This window comes from Lissotriton vulgaris, chromosome 8 (assembly GCF_964263255.1).
Source record: "Lissotriton vulgaris chromosome 8, aLisVul1.2, whole genome shotgun sequence".
Classification (NCBI taxonomy): Eukaryota; Metazoa; Chordata; class Amphibia; order Caudata; family Salamandridae; genus Lissotriton; species Lissotriton vulgaris.
The window spans coordinates 1226511615-1226535760 of record NC_141696.1 but is presented as its reverse complement, the minus strand read 5'-3'; the positions used below and the strand labels follow the sequence as shown (position 1 = coordinate 1226535760).

Below are 24146 nucleotides of genomic sequence, written 5' to 3'. Positions count from 1 at the left end.
GGCGCTGGCAAGGCCGAAGGGGAGCACGGTAAACTGAAAGTGCTCTTGGCCTACCATGAACCGTAGGTAACGCCGGTGGGCCGGCAGGACGGGGATATGGAAATAGGCGTCCTGCAAGTCCAACGCTACCATCCAGTCTCCCGGGTCCAGGGCAGCCAGGACCTGAGCCAAAGTGAGCATCTTGAACTTCTCCGTCCGGAGGAAGCCGTTGACGTTCCGCAGATCCAAGATAGGGCGTAGGCCCCCTTTGCCCTTCTTGGGTACCAGAAAGTAGTGGGAGTAACAATCACGTCCTACTTCTGGCCCAGGAACGCGCTCGATGGCCCTCTTGGCCAAGAGGACCGAAACCTCCTCTTGCAGAAGTTGCAAGTGATCCCCCGACACACAGTGGTATTGAGGTGGCATGGATGGAGGGGAAGACTCGAAGGGGAGGGAGAAACCCCTTCGGACAATTTGCAGCACCCACCTGTCCGAAGTGACTGAATGCCAGTGGGAGAGGTGATGGCGAACCCTGCCTCCCACAGGCGTCACATGGGCCTGAAAACTCGGAAGGTTTTGAGGCGGGGGCTGCTGAGGGAGGTGTGGACTGGCCTCGCCGCTGGCCCCGACCACCGCCACGGCGGTTCCCACGGCCGCCACCGCGTTGCTGAACATTCTGCGGCGCGTGGCTGACGGTCCGTGGTGGGGCGCCCCTTCCGTGGCCACGAAAGGAGCGAAAGGCACCCGATTGCTGGCGTGGGGCCGTAAGGCCCAAGGACTTGGCCGTGGCCCTGGAGTCCTTGAAACGTTCCAGCGCATGGTCTGCCTTGTCGCCGAAGAGGCGACGGCCATCAAACGGCATGTCCAGAAGGGTGGCCTGGACATCGGCCGAGAAGTTGGCGGACCTCAACCAGGCGTGGCGTGGAACCGCCACCGTCGTTGCCATCGCCCTGCCCAGTGAGTCCGTGGTATCCAGCCCACACCGGATAGAGAAGCGTGCCGCATCTCGGCCGTCCGCAAGGGTTTGGCTGAGTTTAGCCCTGACCTCCTCAGGGCATTGTGGCAGCACCTCCGCAACCGTGTCCCACAGAGTGTGGGTGTAGCGGCCCAAGAGACAGTTGGTGTTCACAGACCGTAGCCCTAGGCTCACAGACGAGAAGACCTTCTTCCCGAACTGCTCATATCTCTTGGATTCCCTGTCGGGCGGGGCCGACGGGAATGCGGTTTGGGAGTTAGAGGCCTGGATGACCAGGCTCTCGGGGGTGGGATGGGTGGACAAAAAGCAAGGGTCGCCCGGTGCCGGGCGGTAGCGTCTGGCCACGTTCCTGTCCACAGGGGGGCCTGTGGCGGGCTTGGACCAAGTGCCCAGCAGAACGTCACACAAGGCCTCATTGAACGGCAGGAGGGGCTCCGCGGAGCCGGACTGCTGTTTGAGGACCTCAGTGAGGAGATTAGTCCTCACGGCCGCGACGGGGAGCTGAAGGTTTAAGGCCTTAGCTGCCTTCGTCAACACTACGCTGTAAGCAGAACCCGCCTCCGAAGCCACAGTCGGGGGCGACGTAAATCCAGTGTCTGGCGAGGTGTCAATACCACTGGCCTCCCCCAGCTCATATGTCCAGTCCTGATGCGACTGGCAATCACGTGCCAGAGGGTCCTCGGACCCCTCCCATTGCTCCTCGTCACCTGGCTCCTGGAGACCAGGATTAACAGCCAGGGCCTCCTCGTGGAGATAGAAGTCTCCAAAGGCCGACGGAATCGGCGCCCAGCGGCGCCCCTCCGACTCCTGAGTAGGACCGTAGGAAGCATTGGGGTCGGCAACCACATCGGCTGCCGGGGACGACACCTGAAGGGACGGCGCCGGCGAGGTCGTAAGGTCGACCGGCGAGGTCCCGGATCCGGAGCCGGATCCAGCGAGGTCGCGCGGCGCCGGGACCGAAGTCGCCAGCGGCGCCGGGCCCGAAGTACCCGACGTCGTCGGGGCCGAAGCGCCCGACCCGGAAGGACCTCCAGACGGAGCCGATCGGCCCGAAGGCGCCACGGGAACCGACTGAGGAGGGAGGGCCCTCATGGCCATGAGGTACCTCTCGACCTCCTCCTGCGACGCGCCGTGCCCAGGGACCCGAAGGTGTGGGGCAGGCGGCGACGCTTGCGACTCCCGCGGAGCCGCGTGGGCGGTGTCGCCCGAGTCCCCGGCCGCATCGAGCGAGCGTCAGGGCGGGTCGGAGGACCGATGGTGTCGTTCCGACCTCTCATGCCTCTTACCTGAGGACTTGGAACCAGACGATCGGTGTCCACTTCCGGAACGTCGATGACTCCGACCTCGCGACCTGTCCCTCGACCTCCCGTGGGACCGGGACCTGGAGCGGCGCGGGGCCGAGTGCCTCAGCTCGAGACGCTTGCGGGACCGCTCCCGCCTAGCCTTCGACGTCAGGGCCCGGCAGTCGACGCAGGTTCGATCGTCGTGGTCGAGGCCTAAGCACTTCAGTCACCGGCGATGGGGGTCCGTGACCGACATGAGTCGGCCGCACTTCGTACAAGGCTTGAACCCGGGCATCCCTGGCACCGATAGTCGAGACAGTCGACTAAAAGAGATCAAAAAGGATCAAAAACTTTTCAGTCAAAAAGTGACTGGGGGTAGAGCTTCTTCCGGATCTGCGCTAGCTGGCGCTGAAAAAAGAAGAACTGACGTCAGCGCGCATGGGCGCCGTCTAAGTACTCCGACGACGTCATCCCGGCGCTCACGACGCCGACGACGGACGCGGAGCCGCAGACGACGCCTACCAGCGCGCAGGGGTATTGCTACGCAAAAGTTTCCGGATCCAGTCTGACGCCTGGGGATATTCTAAGGTAAGGAATCTATCACTAACGTGTCTCTTTCAGATTGACAGGATAGCTGTCCTGACCACCATCACGGTCCTTCATGCTCCATGCAATCAACAAAACATGAGCGTATTTTTTTATTCTGCAACTTCTACATGCAGATCATAGACATTCTAGGACATGGCCCTGCACTTACAGGACTGCATTCGGGTGGATTCCATGCCCAACTATAAATGATTCATACCCTCTGCGTGGCAGTGCCGTCCTCTAGCTAACCTACACAAAAAGATCGCTCTGTACTGTGCCTCTACTAATGAGCATCCTACTTACCTTTGCCTGCCGTGTCTTCGTTCTGTACTGGTCCTCTATTCCCTTGTCGGTCATGAATTCACTCTACACATTACCCACACAATGCTCCAGAAGCATCCAATGCGTACAGACCTGACCCACGTCTCAGCCTCCATAGGGTGGCCTCTCCATCGCTCTCAACATCGCTCCATAATCCACCCTCAGCATGCCCCGATCGCAGCCTCACCTTCTCCAGCTCATCAAGCTGAAACACAGCAGCTTCTAGCCCAGGTCGGCGGCAGTGTGCCGAAAGTGGTCGATGCGGGGCAAGGCATCAACGGTGTGGTGTCCGAAAGTACGTATACAGTCGGTGTTTATGTTCGTGTCATAGTAGTAGTGATGCTGCCCGCCCAAGTGATGGATGCCGGCCTCGCTCCGCGCCGTGTCCCAGTTCTGATAGCTTACACCGCCGTGGCCTCATCGTCCCGGGCCTTCGGGGCTCCCCACTCCGTCACCGGGTCCACCTGGAAATGGCTCTGGCTGGGCGTGGGTCCGAGGGGCAGGTTGGGCCCGTCGCCGGCGCCTACGGCAAGCAGTTCCTCCTCGCCTGGGGCCAGCGGGGCCTGCGCGCAGCCCGGCTCCTCCATGCTGCTGGTGCGACTGCTGCTCCGGAGCTCTGAGGTGCTGTGTGCCTCTCCCCGTCCTACCCTTGCAGCAGGTATACAGCTGCGCCTTCTGCTGCACACCTGAGCTGGCTCAGCGCGTTTCCTGAGGGAGCATCCCTGCGCTCAGAGCACAGGCGGGGAAGAGCAAGAGCTGTGCCGGTAGATGCTCAGACACAAAGACGCTCTCCGCACCTATAGACAGGGATGAGGGGCAGAAAGCGAATTTTGTTTGCTCTTGATACCTGCACAAGTGTCACCTTTACCTCATATAATGTAACGTTTGCTTTTGTAACATGCCCACCTCATGTATCATTAACGTTCCTATTGTGAAGCCTCGGACACCTTCGGGTAAAGTCCGCGCGAGAGAAAAACGCAACAAATAAATTAATAAATAAATACAAAATGTGCTTCGTGCAGGTGGAGTGGCTCCTTTCAATTGGTTGTTGCTGTAGTACGAGAACGATACTACTGAGAAGGAACCTTTGTGAGTCGGAACTCCCGTTTATTTCTCTATTTGTATTCCCGTCTTGTTGCTGTCGTGAAATGTGCGCGATGATGACAAGCGTTGCCAGAGATCCAGGCCCATCATTCTTGTTTTCGCGGTAAAAGTGAATGAGCCGGTCAGGAGGGCGTGTCCACCCGTGGTCTTTGTTTGTCCCGGAAGCTGTGTGTCACGCGCACGAACCGCTGCTGTCCTAGCATTTGCACGACTACTGCGATTCTTCCGTCAAATGTGTGCGGTGCTCTGATTGGTCGCTCTCTCCACCCATCAGAAGGCAGATGTTGTATTGAATCCCGGTACAGCCGCCACCGCCATGGTACCTCCACTCCTCATCTCGCTTTTCCTCTGCCTCTTGGTGCTGCGCGGGGAGGCGCTAGGTGAGTCTCGCGGACCCGGACCCTGGCTGGGGGATTCAGGGTGCGCAGCCCGGTCTGAAGGGAGGCGGGACGCTAGGTGAGTCTCGCGGACCCGGACCCTGGCTGGGGGATTCAGGGTGCGCAGCCCGGTCTGAAGGGAGGCGGGACGCTAGGTGAGTCTCGGGGACCCGGACCCTGGCTGGGGGATTCAGGGTGCGCAGCCCGGTCTAAAGGGAGGCGGGACGCTCCACAACTCGTGAACGCGGCTTCAAATGCATGGCTAGAGCCGGGGGGCGGGGCTCAGCTTCATAGGACAGGGTGGGTCATAGGATGATACACATTGACTTCTATATCACGAACAGCAACTATGAAAAACACATGAGAGCTAGTGCTGTGTTCCGGCCTGCGGGGGACTCCGTGTGTGCATGTGTCTGCCTGCCTGCGCGCGTGTGTCTGTGGCAGGGGACGTGCACGGCGCTGGGCGTGCGCGCTCACGAGGTAGAATCTCCGGCAGGAGACGCTACGCTCGTGACAGGCTCCTGTCCACATTCCCCTGAAAGTGATTACATAAGTTGTCGACCTAGACAGCAAAGCTTCGCTTTGCTTTCGTCTAGGCTCGACCTAAAAAACGTCAGGGAGGCAGCAGTTTTCACTACCTTGCAGCCTCCCTTTGGAACTTCTTGCCACAATCATTGCGACAAACTGAAAACCTTCTTTCTTTTAGACATGCTTTCAAGACCTGGCTTTTTAAACAGGCATACTCTAAATAGATGACTGCCGAAAATGCCTTGCTGTGTTATGTCTTCAAACCCACTGTTCAATAGCGCCATGAAGCCCATGAGCGTACGTGCGCTGAATAAATAAACAATTAACATAACATAACATAACATGCGGAATGGGAGGCTGTTCCACGCTTTATGAAGAATGTAAGAGAATGCCGGTTCTGATCAGTTTACTTGTATGCATGGGTGTGTGAGTAGGAATCATGCAGAGCGGAGGTGCATGGGTGGTTGGTGGAAGGAGATGTGACTTAGGTGGGGCGACTTGGTTAGGGCCAAAGTTATGTACTGCCTTGAATGTGTGTGTGAGGAATTTGAAAGAAGTACATTTGTATATAGAGAGTCAGTGGAGCTTTCTGAGGTGTGGAGTGAGTTCTGCGTGGGAGGTTGAGGAGGAGTCTAGCTGCTGAGTTCTAGATTGTTTGTCGTCTTCTAGTAAGTTACTTGGTGATACCAGCATTGAGGGTCTTTCTCTAGTCCGACTTGCTGGTGACTGTGTCTGCGAGGGACCAACATTGAATGGGACTCTAGTGAGGGTGTCCTAATTGAAACATACCCAGAGAGCGAACTTTTAGAAAAAATTATTTTCCCCGCAGCCTGCCTGTCATATTGCCACATAGAATTTGAATTTTGGCAGGCAATTGTTGAAATTTTGGACTGGTGTAATTAATTGATGCAAATAATGTTTTGTCTTTGATTATAATATGTTTTTGTAAAATGTTTTTTATACAATTTTGATTCGCACAATATATTGAATGAAATGTGTATTCCTCCTATGCATCAAGAGTAATTAACATTGTTTGAAATGAAGTTGAATCAATCCAAATATGAAAGTAAAGTACAATGATTTTTTGCGTTGTATTTCGAATCTGCAGTATTAATTAGCAGTACTGAAATTGGTGGCCTTGTACCCCTTGTTTGAAAAAATGTATTAGACGTCCTGCCAGGCTCCCAGAACGGACGAAACCCCTTTCGTTTATATATAGCGAAGAATAAGCCTACAAGAAATTCAGAAAGAAATTTATCTTATTGTTGGAGCCGACCACAGTCGCCTCCAACATAAACGATGGCAGAAAAGGATACCCTTTCATTCACTGAAACACACATTCAGAATTTACTCTCTAATCCTTCCCCCTTCTCCTCCATACATCTAAGCGCCACAGCTAAAAAACAAAATGAGTCTGACAAATTAATAAGGTAAAGCAAAAAACAGATTAAGACTGAGCTACATGGGCATTTCCTCTTATCCCATTTAAGAGCAGGGACCATCCAGTGGGGATTGCAAGTAAAGAATATCATTGTGGTCTTTACCAAGGATCCCGAATATAAAAAGGGATTCAGCTTCATCAGCCCAAAGTGTAGCCAAGACTTAATGGTACATACTATCGAGACTGCAGCCCGCATATGTCAAAAAGAACTTGAAGAACTTGAGGGCATAACTATATCCATTAGAAACAATCACTCTGAAGCCGACGCCAGAGCATTGCTAGAGAAAATTGAAAAGGAGTTACAGACCTTCAAGGACAATACAATTAATTTCAAGACCAACAAATTTGAGAAGGATACAAAAAATGTCAACATTGAAACTGTAAACCCTTATCTAAACTAAACTAAACTAAACTGTATACCCTTACTACACACAAGTAGAAGCACGCAGAGTGTTAACTCAATACCAAGGAACTCATCTGGTGACACAAATCCCCGAGAAGGGACATCTAAGCGACAGGGTCCTTTTTTAGAACAAGGCAACCCAAGAAACAGAGTACGCTTCAAGCCACCTCAACCACAATGGGAAATGAGAACCCGCAAGAACTATTACAAGAGTTGAATACCAAGTCCATAGTCAATTTATCATCAAGAGTACTAACTCAAGCCGAAAAATCCGTTCTGGAGTTGGGAATAAAATTTGTCCCCTCAATACGGACTGACTTTGTGAATTTGAAAATAGAGACATTGGATCTCTTTCGAAAGATTCGATTGAAGGTGTTTTTTGCAGGAAAAGAACACCAAGGAAACAAAGAAGCATCGGGCCTAACCAAAAAAGGAGTAGTTTCTGTCCTGTAACTCCAGTTCAGCAGTAGGGGTATCTCTGTTATAGTCCTAATCTAGTGAATAGTCCCGCCCATGTGCGTGGACCCCGGCAATCAAAAATAATCTCTTAAATTGTCAAAACATGCAGAAAACTGCAAAGACTGTTAAGAGAGAATTTAAAGACAAATAATGCAGCCTATATCCACAAGCTACACTGTCCAGTACTTCAACTGGAAATTCCACCAAATAACACCACATATAATACAGCCTGCCCAGTTTCTACCATAGAGAAACTTGCCTCCCCCAGTAAAAGACACTGGAATGATAGAGAGGAAGGCATGGACAGACATGCCCCATAGGCTGCCATTATGTGGCTTAAATAGGATACTGTGCCTTTAAGAGAACTTTCCAGAACTTCTCCCAGTATCCCAGAATGCATAGCAGGTCCCTCTACTTTCAGTTATTTTTGAAGGCGAAGCACGCCAGACCTGTCGCATCCCGTACATGACAAAATATCTCCACCGGGGAGGAGGGCGGGTGCTTATGACTATAACAGAGATACCCCTACTACAGAACTGGAGTTACAGGACAGAAACTACTCCTTCTGTAGTAGGGGATCTCTGTGTATAGTCATAATCTAGTGAATAGAATGGCAAGCCCATCCCCACACCAAAGCGGCGGTGGAGAAGAAAATAACGCCAATACTGTGCGAACAAATTCCGCAGCGAAGCCTGCCCAACCTGAGCGTCTGCCCTGGCGTCAGTGTCCAGGCAGTAATGCTTAGTAAAGGTATGAACCGACTTCCAAGTGGCTGCCTTGCAGATTTCAGCAATCGGCACGTTACGGAGCAGAGCCGTCGTGGCAGCTTTGCCCCTGGTGGAATGAGCCTTAGGCTTACCCCCTAAGGTCTTATTATCTTTTTGGTAACCTAGTTGAATGCAGGACACAATCCACCTAGAGATGGACTGCTTAAAGGTAGCAAGACCCGTCCTGACTGATCCATAATTAATAAACAACTGGTCAGACCTACGAATATCTTTGGCTTTATCCAGATAAAATTTCAACACCCTCCTAACATCCAGGGAATGGAGAGACCTTTCCGCTGGAGACGAAGGGTTCTGAAAAAACGTAGGCAAAGTTATAGTCTGGTTGACATGAAAATCAGAAATAACCTTGGGAAGAAATTTAGGGTGAGTGCGCATAACAACCTTAGCAGCATGAAACACGGTATAAGGTTCAGTACAACACAACGCCTGAATTTCACTCACCCTGCGGGCCGATGTAATGGCCACGAGGAACGCCGCCTTCCAGGACAGGTGCTGCAACGAAGCCTTATGAATAGGTTCAAAAGGCTCCTTCATCAATCTGGACAGTACCACATTCAATTCCCATGAAGGCGAAGGAAGCCTGACAGGAGGGAATACTTTCTTCAATCCTTCCAGAAAATTTTTGATCACAGGGATCTGGAAAAAGGAAGTCTGTGAAGGGCATTTCCTGTAGGCAGTCAATGCAGCAAGATGAACCTTAATGGAATGCACATTAAGGCCAGACTGCGCCAAATGTAAAAGGTAAGGAAGGATGACATCTTCCTTACAGGTCGTAGGGTCATGGTTCTTAGACTGACACCAGATACAAAACCTCTTCCACTTGTAAGCATATGAAGTCCGAGTGGAAGGCCTCTTAGACTCCTTCAGTATGTCCATGCAATCCTCAGGCAGATTCAGATGGCCATATTGCACTATCTCAGGAGCCATGCCGCCAAACTCAAAGACGAGAGGTTGGGGTGCAACATCCGTCCCCCGAACTTCGTGAGAAGGTCCGGCCTGCACAGCAACCGAATGCGAGGAAGGAGAGACAGGTGAAGTAGGTCAGTGAACCACCACTGCCTGGGCCACTCCGGGGCAATGAGTATCATCCGAGCCCTGGACCGGGCCAGCTTGATGAGCACCGCCGGAATCAGAGGAATGGGAGGAAAGGCGTACAGAAAGCTGTTCGTCCAGTCGATCCATAACGCATTCCCCAGCGCCCCTTGCTGGTAGTACCTGGAGGCGAAGTCTCTGCACTTGCGGTTTTCGGCGGTGGCGAACAAATCTACGTCTGGAGTTCCCCACCTTGCGAAGACTTCTCCTAGTACTTCGTCGTTTATGACCCACTTGTGGTTTTCCTGAACCAGTCTGCTCAGTGCGTCTGCCTGAACATTCTGCACACCTGGCAGATGGGTAGCCGTTATCGTCAGTCCTCTGGCTAGGAGCCAGTTCCAGATCGGTTGCGCCTCCTGTGACAGAGTGCGTGATCTCGAGCCCCCCTGCTTGTTGAGGTAATGCATCGTGGTGGTATTGTCCGTCTGTACAAGCAGAGAGTTGGTCTGGAAGGACGGAAGAAAGGCCTTCAGTGCCAAGTGAACAGCTCTGAGTTCCAGGAAATTGATGTGATACGTGGCCTCCATCGGTGACCACGTTCCTTGAATCTTTAGAGTCCTGGAGTGCGCTCCCCATCCCCGGAGAGAAGCATCCGTCACGACAGTCTGCGTGGGAATGTCCTTGTGAAAGGGAACCCCTCTGAGGAGATTCTCCGCTGAACACCACCACTTCAGAGACTGAAGAGCATGCAGCGACAGTCGAATCTTGTCGTCCCAAGATCCTTTCCTCTGATCCCACTGGTCCTCCAAGCACTCCTGCAGCGGTCTCATGTGCAGCCGTGCGTGTGGCGTCAGGAAGATACAAGAGGCCATCGATCCCAGTAGAGAAGACACCGTCCTCACTGTTGTAGATGGAGTTGTCATAAGAGCCTGAGCCTTCCGAAGGAGAGATAATCGTCGCTCTTCCGAAGGAGACATGCTTGCTGACAGCGTATTGATGGAGGCTCCCAAGTTCTGTATGCATTGGACCGGAGTCGGGACAGACTTGGCCATGTTGATGTGCAGCCCCAGCTTGTTCAAGAGAACGCACGTCTTCTGGAAGTGTGCTCGCGCTTCCGAGAAGGAGGATGCCTTGATCAACCAATCGTCCAGGTACGGGTAGACGAACACCTTGTTCTTCCTCAGGTGTGCTGCTACCACCGCCATGCACTTCGAGAATGTTCTCGGCGCAGACTTCAGTCCGAATGGGAGTACTGTGTTTTGATAATGATTGGCGCCGACTTGGAACCGCAGGAACTTCCTGTGTTTGTGTGCAATGGGCACATGGAAGTAAGCATCCTGTAGGTCTATAGCACATAGCCAGTCTCCCTGTTGCAACTGAGGATAAATCTGATGCAACGACAGCATACGAAACTTTTCCCTGCGAATCCATTTGTTTGCCTGTCGCAAGTCCAGAATGGGCCTGAACTCGTTCTTGTCCTTCTTGCGAACCAGAAAGAACCGGGAGTACAGACCTCTTCCTCTCTGAGACAGAGGTACGTCTTCTATCGCCCTTTTCCTTAACAGGATATCCGCTTCCGCCTGAAGCTCGTGCAGCTGAAACTGCGAGCTGACCGGTGGAATTGCTGGAGGAGGGCTGGTGAACCGAAGACTGCATCCATTGCAAACAATATTCAGCACCCACTTGTCCTGAGTAATTTTTCTCCACTCTGTCAGAAAAAATTGGATGCTTCCCCCTACCGGAGTGGGTAACAGATCCGGGGGAAGTAGGTTCCTAGGGCCTAGACCCAGCCTGGCCCTTGGGCGCCGGAGCCGACTGCTGGTCTCCTCTGCCCTTCTGGCGCTTCTGGAATGGCTTACGGAACTGTTGTTGTTGTGACTGTCCCGAAGCCCGGCCACGTCCTCTGCCTTGCCCACCGAACCGCCGTTGGAACGGGCGGTACGACTTCTTTGTGTCTTTGGGCTTCTCCAGGCCCACAGCCGTGAGCGTTTTGGCCTCCGCCTTCATGGGGCCATCTCATCGTCCGCATGCTTCCCGAAGAGGGTCTCGCCGGAGAATGGTAGGTTGGCCACCCTCTGCTGTGCGTCCGGTTTCAGGGACGTAAGACAGAGCCAGGCATGACGTCGTTGATTAACCCCATGGCAGAACCCATGAGCTGCCAACAAGGAAGAGTCCGCTGCAGCGCTGATAATCTGGTTAGCCACCTGCATCCCTTCATTCAGCACTTCCTGGAAGTCCTCGCGCTTCTCGCGGGGCAACAGCTCCGCAAACTGCTGGAGGGAGTCCCAGAGGGCGTGGTCGTAGCGTCCCAACAGCGCTGTGGCACTCGCAGCCTTCATGGAGGTAGCCAATGTTCCACACACTTTCCTCCCTGCTGAATCCATCCATCTGGACTCCTTATCCGGGGGAACCGTGGATGACGGGGAGGTAGCATGTTGCTTGAGGGCCGCCGTCACAATTACAGAGTCAGGAGGGGGTTCCGCCCTCAGAAAGGCCGGGTCCGAGTCGGGAGCCCGGTACTTCTTCAGCAGCCTCGACGGAGCCGCCTTTGTCACCGCAGGGGTGAGAAAAAGGGCCATAGCCGGTTCCTCCAGGCCCGGCACCAGAGGCAGGAGAGGACGAGACAGGTGTTTTTGATGCAATGTCTCAAAAATGACTGAAGTTTTAGGAGTAGGCACCGTCAAGGATATGCCCAACTTCGCAGCGCCCCTTAAAAGGACATCATGGAACGCCACCAGGTCATCAATCGGGGACTCCCTCGTGTCCGGGGACTCCGACAAGGTAGGAGAATAGTCTCTGGTACCAGAGGACCTTGTGTGGGAGCGAGATTCGCGCCTCCTATGGCGGTGTTGCGACCTCGTGGACGATCTGTGTCGCGATCTCTCCCTTCTCCCAGAGCGAGAGCGAGACCTGCCAGCCCGTGGCCGCTCCACCGGTTTCCGTGGTGGGGTCTTCCTTGGCTCCTCTCGGGGTTTCGGTTTTGGAGTCCCCTTAGGAGGTACAGGCAAAGACGGCAGCGAAGTGGACCTCGGCGGAGGAACCCTCGGCTGCGGGGCGGGCCCATGCGGAGGGACTGGTGGTGGTGGTGGGTCGCCTGACGGAAGTGGAGGGTTGGGTGGAGGATCCTCTTTAGGAACAGGTGGAGGTGGCGACCGAGGCCGAGATGGCATGTACACCTCTGAGTACACCGAGCCCGGTGACCCCTTAGGCGAAGGGGGCTGAGATCTAGCCCCTTCAGCAGGTGATCGCTTCCTCTTGCGTCCTCCACTAAACGCAGTCTGACTTCTGGGACCAGAATCCCTCTTGCGCCGTTTTGGAGAGGCAGAACGACTCCCAGACGCCGGCCTCTTTCTTCTCGACGCTGAGCGTCGCTTTTCTGGCGTCGAACGTCGCCTCCGCGACTCCGGCGTCGAACGCCGCCTCTGCGACGTCGACCTCCTCTTCCTCGACGTCGAACGCCGACCCCTCGACGTCGACCTCTTCCTCCGTGACGTCGTACGCCGCCTCCGCGACGTTGAACGTTCCTTCCTCGACGACGAGCGTCGATTCCGCCGTCTTGATGCTCTCGACGTCGAGGAGCCCCTCGATGTCGACCGGTGCTTCGACGGTGTCGCCTCGACGGCAAGCGCCGATGCTTGTCACTTCGTCTCCGACGTCGATAGGAAGACCTTGACGTCGACGAGGACGATGACGTCGACGGTGGCTTCGACGGCGACCTCTCCATGATCTTCTACGTCGAGCCGTCACGCCGTCTCGACCAGGAGCCCCGGGGAGAAGGGGAGCACACCGCCGTCATCCCTCTCGACGTCGTCGTCGATGCAATCGACGTCGACGGAGACCGAGACCGTTTGCTGGACTTCCTGCCTCTGGGGAGCCCCCCAGAGGCCTCAGCAGAGGCAGAGGGAACCTTCCCAACCTGCCCAGACCCACCTGCAGCCTGCAGACGCCTCTCCTCAAGGCCAGAAAGCCTGATCTTCATCCTGTCCCTCAGAGTCCGAGCAGTAAACTGCTGGCAGATGACACAGTCCTCAGGGACATGATCTTCAGGGAGGCAGACGATGCAGACATCGTGGGGATCACTCTTGGCCCTCTTCCTCCCACATGCTGGACACTTATCAAAAAGGCCAGGCATTTTAGAGCCCTAAAACGCCTGAAACAGCACACAAAAGAGAAAGAGAACACCAAGAAGTAAACTGAAACACTTTTAAAAGACAAAAGTGCCAAAATATCCAATAAACCCTTGAAACAAGGAAGAGCTCAATGCCAGGGTCCTGTAAGCAGGAGCCGGAAAAAAGAACTGAAAGTAGAGGGACCTGCTATGCATTCTGGGATAGTGGGAGAAGTTCTGCAAAGTTCTCTTAAAGGTACAGTATCCTATTTAAGCCACATAATGGCAGCCTATGGGGCTTGTCTGTCCATGCCTTCCTCTCTATCATTCCAGTGTCTTTTACTGGGGGAGGCAAGTTTCTCTATGGTAGAAACTGGGCAGGCTGTATTATATGTGGTGTTATTTGGTGGAATTTCCAGATGAAGAACTGGACAGTGTAGCTTGTGGATATAGGCTGCATTATTTGTCTTTAAATTCTCTCTTAAGTGTCTTTGCAGTTTTCTGCATGTTTTGACAACTTAAGAGAATATTTTTGATTGCCGGGGTCCACGCACATGGGCTGGACTATTCACTAGATTATGACTATACACAGAGATCCCCTACTACAGAATCTACGTTTACCCCTCCACCACACCTGATGCCAAAACAATTGATCGCGTTTGAACAAGCAGTCATGTCTTCAATTATTCAACTTGAAAAACAAAAACAATATGTTCAAATGAACATATCGAAACAACAGCACAAGGCGATTAAGAACTTACAGAATGAAGAATCTGTGATTATAAAGCCCGCCAACAAGGGGGGAGCACTTGTAGTGTGGGCCAGAGACCTGTATATAGCAGAAGCGAACAAACAAATTTTGAACAAAGAATGGTACAGACCGCTGAGTGAAGATCCCACCCACCTTATCGAGGAAGAGATAAAAGGAAAACTCAAATTGGGCCTGGACGAAGGAATCCTGGGACCGAAGGAGTATGACTACTTGAACAAAACAAATCCGCGTATCCCGGTCATTTACTTCCTACCCAAAATCCACAAAAATATGACAGACCCGCCCGGGAGACCGATTGTCTTCGGGTGTGAATCAATATTAGAGCCAGTGGCCAAATATGTTGACATTTTCTTGAAGCAGTTCATCAACCAAGTACCCTCATATTTGCGAGACACTACTGACTTCTCGAATAAAATTGTAGGTCAATCATTTAACAGTAATTTGCAGTGGCTAGTGTCCTTCGACGCAACATCACTTTATACACAAATCCCCCAGGACGAAGAGCTGGAAGCCATGGAGTTTTATCTTGAAACACGTGCAAGACCACACCGAGTCCAGACAGCTTTCAACCTAGATCTGGATCGAATTGCATTGAAACGTAATTATTTCAGGCTTGAGAACACGTTCTATATGCAGGTAAAGGGCTCAGCAATGGGGTGTCCTTTTGCACCTGAAATGGCCATATTGTTCATGGCCCTGTTTGAACAAAAATTTATCGACAACGATAATCTATTTAGCGACTGTGTCACACAGTGGTACAGGTACATTGACGACGTCTGGTGCGTGTGGAGTGGCCCTGAAGAGCGACTAACACAATTCCATGAATGGTTAAACGCAAGACATCCAGATATCAAATTTACCATGACAAAAAGTCGATCAGTATTGACATTTCTTGACGTGGAAGTATTTGAAGAGAATCAGAAACTAACTACAACACTACATCGGAAATCCACTGACAGAAACACCATCTTACACTATCGGAGCTCCCAACCCAAAAATCTGAAAAACAATTTACCATACGGACAGCTACTAAGAATAAGGCGCAATTGCGCGCGCAAAGAAGATTTTATGGTTAATGCATCCATCTTTAACGACCAATTAAGAGATTGAGGTTATCCCCAAAAATTGTTGAAACACGCTGTCAAAAGAGCTTGGTATACACAACGAGACACCCTGCTAATCAAAAGTGAAACCTCCTATGGAGAAACTGGTGTGTGTATCCACATTTGGTCCACATACCAATAAATACAAGAAGATCATCCTATCAAATTGGCATCTTTAACCGGATTGGACCTCCAGATGGAAAAACCTCTATTTGCCATGCGCAAAAATAAAAACATTGGGCAAAAAATAATCAGAGCGCTCTTGGGACGAACACCAACGCCAGTCAGTGATTTGCACACGCAGTGGAAGTTACCCCCCGTTCAAGGTCACAGAAAATGTGGGAACAGCTCCGTCTGCGGTACGACAATTGAGGGCCATGAGTTTATACATGACGGCATTAAATGGACACACAAGGAGTTCACTAACTGTAAAACTAGGAATACCATTTATGCGATCAAATGCCCATGTTCTCAAATATACATTGGCAAAACGACCCAACAGGTGAACCAGCGAATCGTACAACATAGATTGCGCATCAAAAATCAAGTACTGACCGCCCCAATGGAGCAACATTTTGTTGACCAACAACATTCAGAAAGAGACTTTCAATGGACTGTACTATCCGGTATTAAATTGCCCCCACGCGGAGGCAATTTAGAAAATATGCTGGCTAAAAAAGAAGCGTATCTAATTCTAAAGTTCCATTGTACAACAAGAGGATTGAATGAGCTAAGCGAGTTGAACCAAGCACAAACTTGAACATTGGAACCACAAGTCCCAGAATCCAAAGGGACAAGGAACACGATGATGACACGCATAAAGGCAGAGACAGCACAAGCATCGAGTGATACACGTTTGGTGAGAGAAGACTGAATCTATGCCAGAAGAACACAGCTGCAAAGTAAGTGAAACCCGCCGCAAACACGGTTATGAAATGTGAAGTAGACGGGCGGTGAAACTGCCATACAGAACAAAAATGTCACAGTGGTTCAAGTACTCCATCACGACAACGTGCAATGTAATAACATAATGGGCTGCAGCAGACAGATTAATAAGGACAATGAAAGCACACATTTAAACAAATAGCTTTCCATTTACACTGCGTTTTAAAAAAAAGAAAACAAGTTTCCTCTGTCTGGTTGCGACAGGAAATGATGCTGCCCCAAATTTAGATGAGGATACAATTCATCTGGTAGAAGAGGAACCTTTCATACAAGTAAGAGAAATGCTGTGGAAAGCTCTTCCTAAGACACAAACAGTGAGCAATTTAGTTCTGTATAAACAATGGCAATTTAATTGTTTGCAGGGTGAATTCAAAACGTCCTAGGTTGACCGTGTCTGGAAACACAAACACAAGTGGGGAGTCATCTAAATAGATGTACGAAGACTCCAGTAAGTGCTTCCAACTCTAAGTCATAAATAACAATGATAGTAGTTAAGATTGTCCCATAACGTCAGACTCAAACTTATATAAGATCAATTTGGTTGTGTTTAGGGACAGAAGATGGACCTTTAAAAGAACCCCATCAAACGCTCTAAGAAACTCTTGGTATGTACTTAGTGGGCTGGTTTATTTAAAAGTTTGATAAGGAGAGGCAAAGAAGGGCGCTACTCATTATATATTATTTTGTTAATTACCAGGATTACACCGTGGTCTAAAGCCCTGATGATAATCCCCCAATGCAGAAGAGGATTGGAAACGCGTCGGCACGTCTTTAATCGTCTGCGAGGGACTAACATTGAATGGGACTCTGGTGAGGGTGTCATAATTGAAACATACCCCAAGAGCGAACTTTTAGAAAAAATTATTTTCCCCGCAGCCTGCCTGTCATAGTGCCACATAGACTTTGAATTTTGGCAGGCAATTGTAGAAATTTGGACTGGTGTAATTAATTGATGCAAATACAACAGTGTTTTGTCTTTGTTTTTGATTATAATATGTTTTTGTAAAATGTTTTTCACACAATTTTGATTCGCACAATATACTGAATTAAATGTGTATTCCTCCTATGCATCAAGAGTAATGAACAGTTGTTTGAAATGAAGTTGAATCAATACAAATATGAAAGTAAAATACAATGATTTGTTGCGTTGTATTTCGAATCTGCAGTATTAATTAGCAGTACTGAAATTGGTGGCCTGGTACCCCTTGTTTGAAAAAATGTAGTAGACGTCCTGCCAGGCTCCCAGAACGGACGAAACCCCTTTGGTTTAAACTAATTGCTGGTGACTAGGGCATGAGTGACCGTTTTTCTAAGGTTGCTTAGGGGCCATTTAGTGATCTTCTTCAGCATCATCAGGGTGTGGAAGCAGGATGCAGTGACAGTGTTGACTTGTGCGATCATGTCCAGTTTGCCATTGATGACTATTGTGAGGTTCCTGGCATTGATGCTTGGTATAGGGCAGAGTTCAGCCCGCCACCAGTTGGAGTCACATGGTGAGGTTTTCTTGCTGAAGACCTCTACTTCGGTCTTGTCAGTGTTGAGCTTGAGACAGCTGGCTTTCATTCAGCTAGTGATTTTGGTCATGCAGGCTGCAACCTTGTTTCTTGTGTTGGGGGTCTTTTCCGAGAAGGAGAGTATGAGTTGTGCATCCTTGGTGTAGGAGAGGATGTTGATGTCATGTGCGCAGATGACATTGGCCAGAAGGATCATATATGTGTTGAAAAGGGTGGGGCTGAGCGATTAATCTTGAGGCACTCAGCAGAGGAGTTTGCGAGCTTCCGAGAAGTAAGTTGTCAGACTGACAGCTTGTGTTCTATCAGTTAAGAAAGACTATACCCAAAGTTGTCCCGATAAAGTTAAACTAAGGATTATACTACTCTTAAAAGCATATCCCTCCGAGGATTGTTTGTTACCGAATGAATACAGGTTATGTTAAACATAACATACAGTGTCCACACAAAACCAGTCCCTCCATAATGAAGGCCACTGGAGCAGATACTATCATTTATGTGATTGAAACAAAATTAATCTGCAATCACAGTACAGTGCAGATCACTAGGATACAACTACTATACCCAATTTTGTTTTAATTTTGTTTCTTGGGTGTATTCAACATACACGCTTCAGATCGCAGTCCGATTACTAAACAGCATCCATTAGTTACTCACCATGTTTGGAAAAGAGTTATAATACAATCAGTGTTGAACTACTGAACCAACTTTGAAGGCTGTTAACAATTAAAGATTAGTCGGTGGACACTTCAAATCATGGTGACAAAAACAAACACACATGCACGCACACACAGTGTCTTATGTGTGAGCAATTTTAACTATGCCATAATAAATGCATTATTATTTTACTTTTATTGTAAAATAGGACTGAATGAGAGTGTAGCACAACAGGCCTGAATCTAACAAATATGTACGGTTGAATCACATTGTTGTACTGACTCAGATTGTGATTGTTGTATTGACTCAGCATGCAACATTGGCTATACTCATGCTGGATTTCAATATAACCAGACGAATGCAAAAATACTTCTTTCTGATGTTCTCTTCTGTCCAGTTAAAAAAACGCCAATACTTCTTAAGCGAATATTTGTCCTGTCTTTGCACCCTGAATTATCCTCCAGCATTTCCAAGTTAACTTAGTGATGTTAAGCAACAATAATGGATATAGAATAGATTTCGCAAAATGGCTTACATACCTCGCTCTTGATTCCACTCATGAGCATTTCCAAGCTTTTTTCCAACAAAGTTATAGCCATCACGCTGACGAAAAAAGTCATCTGTGCTTAAGACTGTGCCTTCGGGACTCTTGTCAAGCAAGTCACTATCAACAAACAAAAAAGCAAACAGTTAAATAAAAGTTAGTAACCTAAAGGGTTAGCTGTATAAAACTCACACATTCATTCAGTCCCAAGCAATCGTTCACGCAGGTAACAGACATCTGCTTTCACGTTTTGCTTCATCACAGAGAAGGGCAACCAAACAAACAGGTAGCCATGAAGAAGGATATGAGTTGAGAGAGAATTTTAAACAACACAAATCCATCTAACTGAAAGGAAGAAGACCAAAAACTCCTAATTGATAAAGGTACTATAGGGTTTTATAGCTTTGACCTTTGGGCGCATTACATTGATTTATATTTTATATAGGAAATATTTCCAGACCTAATTTGCTTGCACTTCCACTACTCTTCTTCATATTTCAAGAAGGCAGATTCAAGTAAGAGGATCGTAGAATTCCAGTATAAGTACGCATGTCAATATGTGTATATTTGATATTAACCCATTCTGTGCTCCTGTCGGCCAACCGGAGCACTCCCTCCCTGGTGCTGCGAACGGCCAACGGCCATCGCAGCCCCACCCACTCCTTAGGACGCCTGCACCGCGGCGGATTTGCCACCGCGGTTTAGGCGTTAAACAGTTAACACAAACTACGCAGAATGTATGCACTTGTTTGTAAATTGTATCAGCACAAAGTTCACATTACTACAATTGCTAACGTTTAAGCTTACCCAAAAACTTGATTTGAGAAAGATTTTGTTCTTTCACCAGCATAACTTTTTTTTTTAATCTTTATTTTCCAGTTTTAATACACAATAAGAAGGAAACAATATTAGTGCGGTGCATTGTCAGGTGTTTCATCACATAGCAATAACCAGCATAACTTTCATACACATTTTCATTTTATTTACTTATTCAATACCCATCCACTTGATAAAAGCGATGAAACACAAAACGCTCATGGAATACTTTGTTGGCTGTCAAACCTATATTGGATTATATATTCTCCTATTTTGAGACAATACACTTTGCACGAGCAAAGCAAGCTAACCCATCCAGAAATGGCTGGTGATGCTATGTATACATGGGTGTGAGCTCCCTTGATTCATAATCTTCATGGAGGTCGATTCTGAAATAAGGGACAGTGAAAAAATTGCAAGCATAATTTTGTACTGTGGGGTCTAGTCATGCTGAAAAAGAAGAAACAGCAAGCATTTGCAATGCAATAGGGCTCGCATTAGGAAAGTTTGAGCTATTGGTCTTGTAAATGACACATTTTTTATTTATGTGTTGGTTTTGAAAATAGCGAAATTAATAGCTTTGTCATTGACAATGCCAATACTTTTAACTTTTGCAAATGTGACACCTATAGCATTTGTAATGCAACATGTTTTGTATTTACGTGACTTGCTTGTATTGATATTACAAATAACAATGGCTTTTAATTTTTTTAAATAATTAATACTTAAATAAAAGTTATTGTAATTTATAATGGCAATAGCTTAAACTTTTGTAAATAACTTTTGTGAAGATTATGTTCAGTGTATTTTATTGTGACGAAAATCCAAGAACAGAAGTGAAATATTAACATATTTTTGTAACATTTGTAATAAAGGTTGAAACATTGAGAACATATTCATGTTGTTGAATGGTTGTACAGATTGATGCTGTGGTGGTGCGGAGTGATGTGGTGGCGACGAGTGATGCTCTGGCATTCAGTGATGCTGTGGTAGCGCATAGTGATGTTGTGGTGCACATGAGTGATGCTGTGGTGGTGCGATAGATAGATTGAGGGCAATAGATAGCTAGAGGGAGGGCGAAAGATAGATAAATAGAGTGAAGTCGATAGATAAATAGAGTGAAGTCGATAGATAAATAGAGTGAAGGCGATAGATAGATAAATAGAGTTAGGGCGATAGATAAATAGAGTGAAGGCGATAGACAGATAAATAGAGTGAAGGCGATAGATAGATAAATAGAGTTAGGGCGATAGATAGATAAATAGAGTTAGGGCGATAGATAGAGTGAGGGCGATAGACAGATAGAGTGAGGGCGATAGACAGATAAATAGAGTGAAGGCGATAGATAGATAAATAGAGTTAGGGCGATAGATAGATAAATAGAGTGAAGGCGATAGATAGATAAATAGAGTGAAGGCGATAGATAAATAGAGTTAGGGCGATAGATAGAGTGAGGGCGATAGATATATAGAGTGAGGGCGATAGATAGATAGAGTGAGGGCGATAGATAGAGTGAGGGCGATAGATAGAGTGAGGGCGATAGATAGAGTGAGGGCGATAGATAGAGTGAGGGCGATAGATAGAGTGAGGGCGATAGATAGAGTGAGGGCGATAGATAGAGTGAGGGCGATAGATAGAGTGAGGGCGATAGATAGAGTGAGGGCGATAGAGTGAGGGCGATAGAGTGAGGGCGATAGATAGAGTGAGGGCGATAGATAGAGTGAGGGCGATAGAGTGAGTGAGGGCGATAGAGTGAGTGAGGGCGATAGAGTGAGTGAGGGCGATAAAGTGAGGGCGATAGATAGAGTGAGGGTGATAGATAGAGTGAGGGCGACAGATAGATAGAGTGAAGGTGATAGATAGATGTTTGTGTGGTTGTGTGTGTGTGGTGGGGGGTGTGGTTGTGTGTGGTGTGTGTGTGGTGTGTAGGTGGTGTGTAGGTGGTGTGTGTGTGGTGTGTGTGTGGTTGTATGTGTGTGTGGTTGTATGTGTGTGTGGTTGTATGTGTGTGTGGTTGTATGTGTGTGTGGTTGTATGTGTGTGGGTGTGGTTGGGTGTGTGGTTGGGTGTGTGGTTGGGTGTGATTGTGTGTGTGGTTGTATGTGTGGTTTTATGTGTAGCTGTGTGTGGTTGGTTGTGTGCGTGGTTGGTTGTGTGTGTGGTTGTGTGTGTGGTTGTGTGTGTGTGTGGTTGTGTGTGTGGTTGGGTGGTTGGGTGTGTGGGTGTGTGTTGGTGTGTGTGTGTGGGTGGGTGTGTGTTGGTGTGTGTGTGTGGGTGTTGGTGTGTGTGTGTGGGTGTTGGTGTGTGTGGGTGTGTGCGGTTGTGTGTGGTTGTAAAAATAGAGAACAGAGAGGCAACAGTATAGAATACAGTGCATCAATCAAGTTGTTTTTCAAAAAAGGGTGTTCATATGTGTTCACAAAGAGAGTAGCAGTCCTTCAAGTTGTTCTTCAAATATTTTTATTGCAGGTCTTCAAATAATATCTTGACAGAAATGACAGCCAAAGTGTTTCGCCCAGATTGGGCTTCCTCAGGGCAAAGATATATTTGAACGCCAACGGCACTGCAGTATGAGGCCCCACAAATTGCGGACACAGAATCTTTGGTAACAAATTAGAGCGGTCTATAAGTAGTGCGGTCCACACACTTTCTAATTAAATACGAAATGCAAGTGTGCATGGAACAAGAAAACGGGCCTGGCGCTGAAATGTGATTTCAAATGAGTCTTCCTCAAAAACGTATAGTGATCAAGTCTCAGTGAGTGATGCGCTAAATTCTGGGTCGACACTGTGATAGGTGTCACTGGATGTCACAAGTTATGAGGCAGAGCGAGGTGACGCCAGCCTGCACCCGGTTCGGTTTCATCGTACGTGTCAGTCTTTTCAAAACGCCGCGCAGTGCCGTTGTCGTTCAAATATATCTTTGCCCTAAGGAAGCCCAATCTGGGCGAAAAACAACTTGATTGATGCACTGTGTTCTATACTGTTGCCTCTCTGTTCTCTATTTTTGTTTGTATAATTAGGGTTCTCTAGCAGTGGACCTAAGAGGTGGGCAACCATGGCAAATAAGGTTTTGCCTTGACTGTTGTGTAAATACCAGGATAGTGCAACTGTTGATTCCTACTGCTATTCGCTGTGTGTGTGGTTGTGTGTGTGGTGATGTGTGTGGTTGTGTGTGAGATTGTGTGTGAGATTGTGTGTGAGATTGTGTGTGGGGTTGTGTGTGGGGTTGTGTGTGTGTGGTTGTGTGTGAGATTGTGTGTGAGATTGTGTGTGAGATTGTGTGTGAGATTGTGTGTGAGATTGTGTGTGAGATTGTGTGTGTGGTGTGTTTGTGTGGTTTTGTGTGTGTGGTTGTACGTGTGTTTGTGTGCGTGGTTGTATGTGTGTGTGCGGTTTGAGAAGGATGTATGTGGAAGAGAGCAGATCAGCACAGCAGAAGAGAACAGGGAGTTAAAGAAGGAGGCAGGTGGAAGAGAGCAGCAGATCAGCACAGGAGAAGAGAACAGGGAGTTCGAGAAAGAGGTGGGTGGAAGAGAGCAGCAGATCAGCACAGGAGAAGAAAACAGGGAGTTAGAGAAGGAGGCAGTGGAAAAGAGCAGCTGATCAGCATGGGAGATCAGAACAGGGAGTTAAAGAAGGAGGTGGGTGGAAGAGAGCAGCAGATCAGCACAGGAGAAGATAACAGGCAGTCAAAGAAGGAGGCGGGTGGAAGAGAGCAGCAGATCGGCATAGGAGAAAAGAACAGGGAGCTAGAGAAGGAGGCGGTGGAAGAGAGCAGCAGATCAGTACAGGAGAAGAGAACAGGGAGTTAAAGAAGGAGGCGGGTGGAAGAGAGCAGCAGATCAGCAGAGGAGAAGAGAAGTGAACAGGGAGTTAGAGAAGGAGGTGGATGGAAGAGAGCAGCAGATTAGCACAGGAGAATAGAACAGGGAGTTAAAGAAGGAGGCGGGTGGAAGAGAGCAGCAAATCAGCACAGCAAAAGAGAACAGGGAGTTAAAGAAGGAGGTGGGTGGAAGAGAGGAACAGATCATCACAGCAGAAGACAACAGGGAGTTAAAGAAGGAGGCAGGGTGGAAGAGAGCAGCAGATCAGCAGAAGTTAACAGGGAGTTAAAGAAGCAGGCGGGTGGAAGAGAGCAGCAGATCAGCACAGTAGTAGAAAAAAGGCATTTAACGAAGGAGGCGGGGTGAAAGAGAACAGCATATCAGCACAAGAGAAGGAGGCGGTGGAAGATAGCAGAAAGATCATCACAGGAGAAGAGAACAGGGAGTTAGAGAATGAGGCGGGGGAAGAGAACAGCAGATCAGCATGGGTGAAGAGGACAGGGAGTTAGAGAAGGAGGTGGTGGAAGAGAGCAGCAGATCAGCATAGGTGAAGAGAACAGGGAGTTAAAGAAGGAAGCGGGTGGA

General features: G+C 48.8%; 1 protein-coding gene across 3 annotated transcripts in view; it reads right to left on the bottom strand.

The window, feature by feature from the left end:
* LOC147698523 (uncharacterized) overlaps nucleotides 1-24146 on the bottom strand; it is a 583184-nt gene that overhangs the window by 310573 nt on the left and 248465 nt on the right. For all 3 annotated transcript variants that reach the window (XR_015299347.1, XR_015299348.1, XM_086935123.1), the window contains exon 4: nucleotides 18915-19039. Coding sequence is in view for 1 of the 3 variants with exons in the window: in XM_086935123.1 (XP_086791249.1) it covers nucleotides 18915-19039 (125 nt within the window). In the remaining 2 variants the exon portion in view is untranslated. The remainder of the gene's footprint in view (nucleotides 1-18914; nucleotides 19040-24146) is intronic.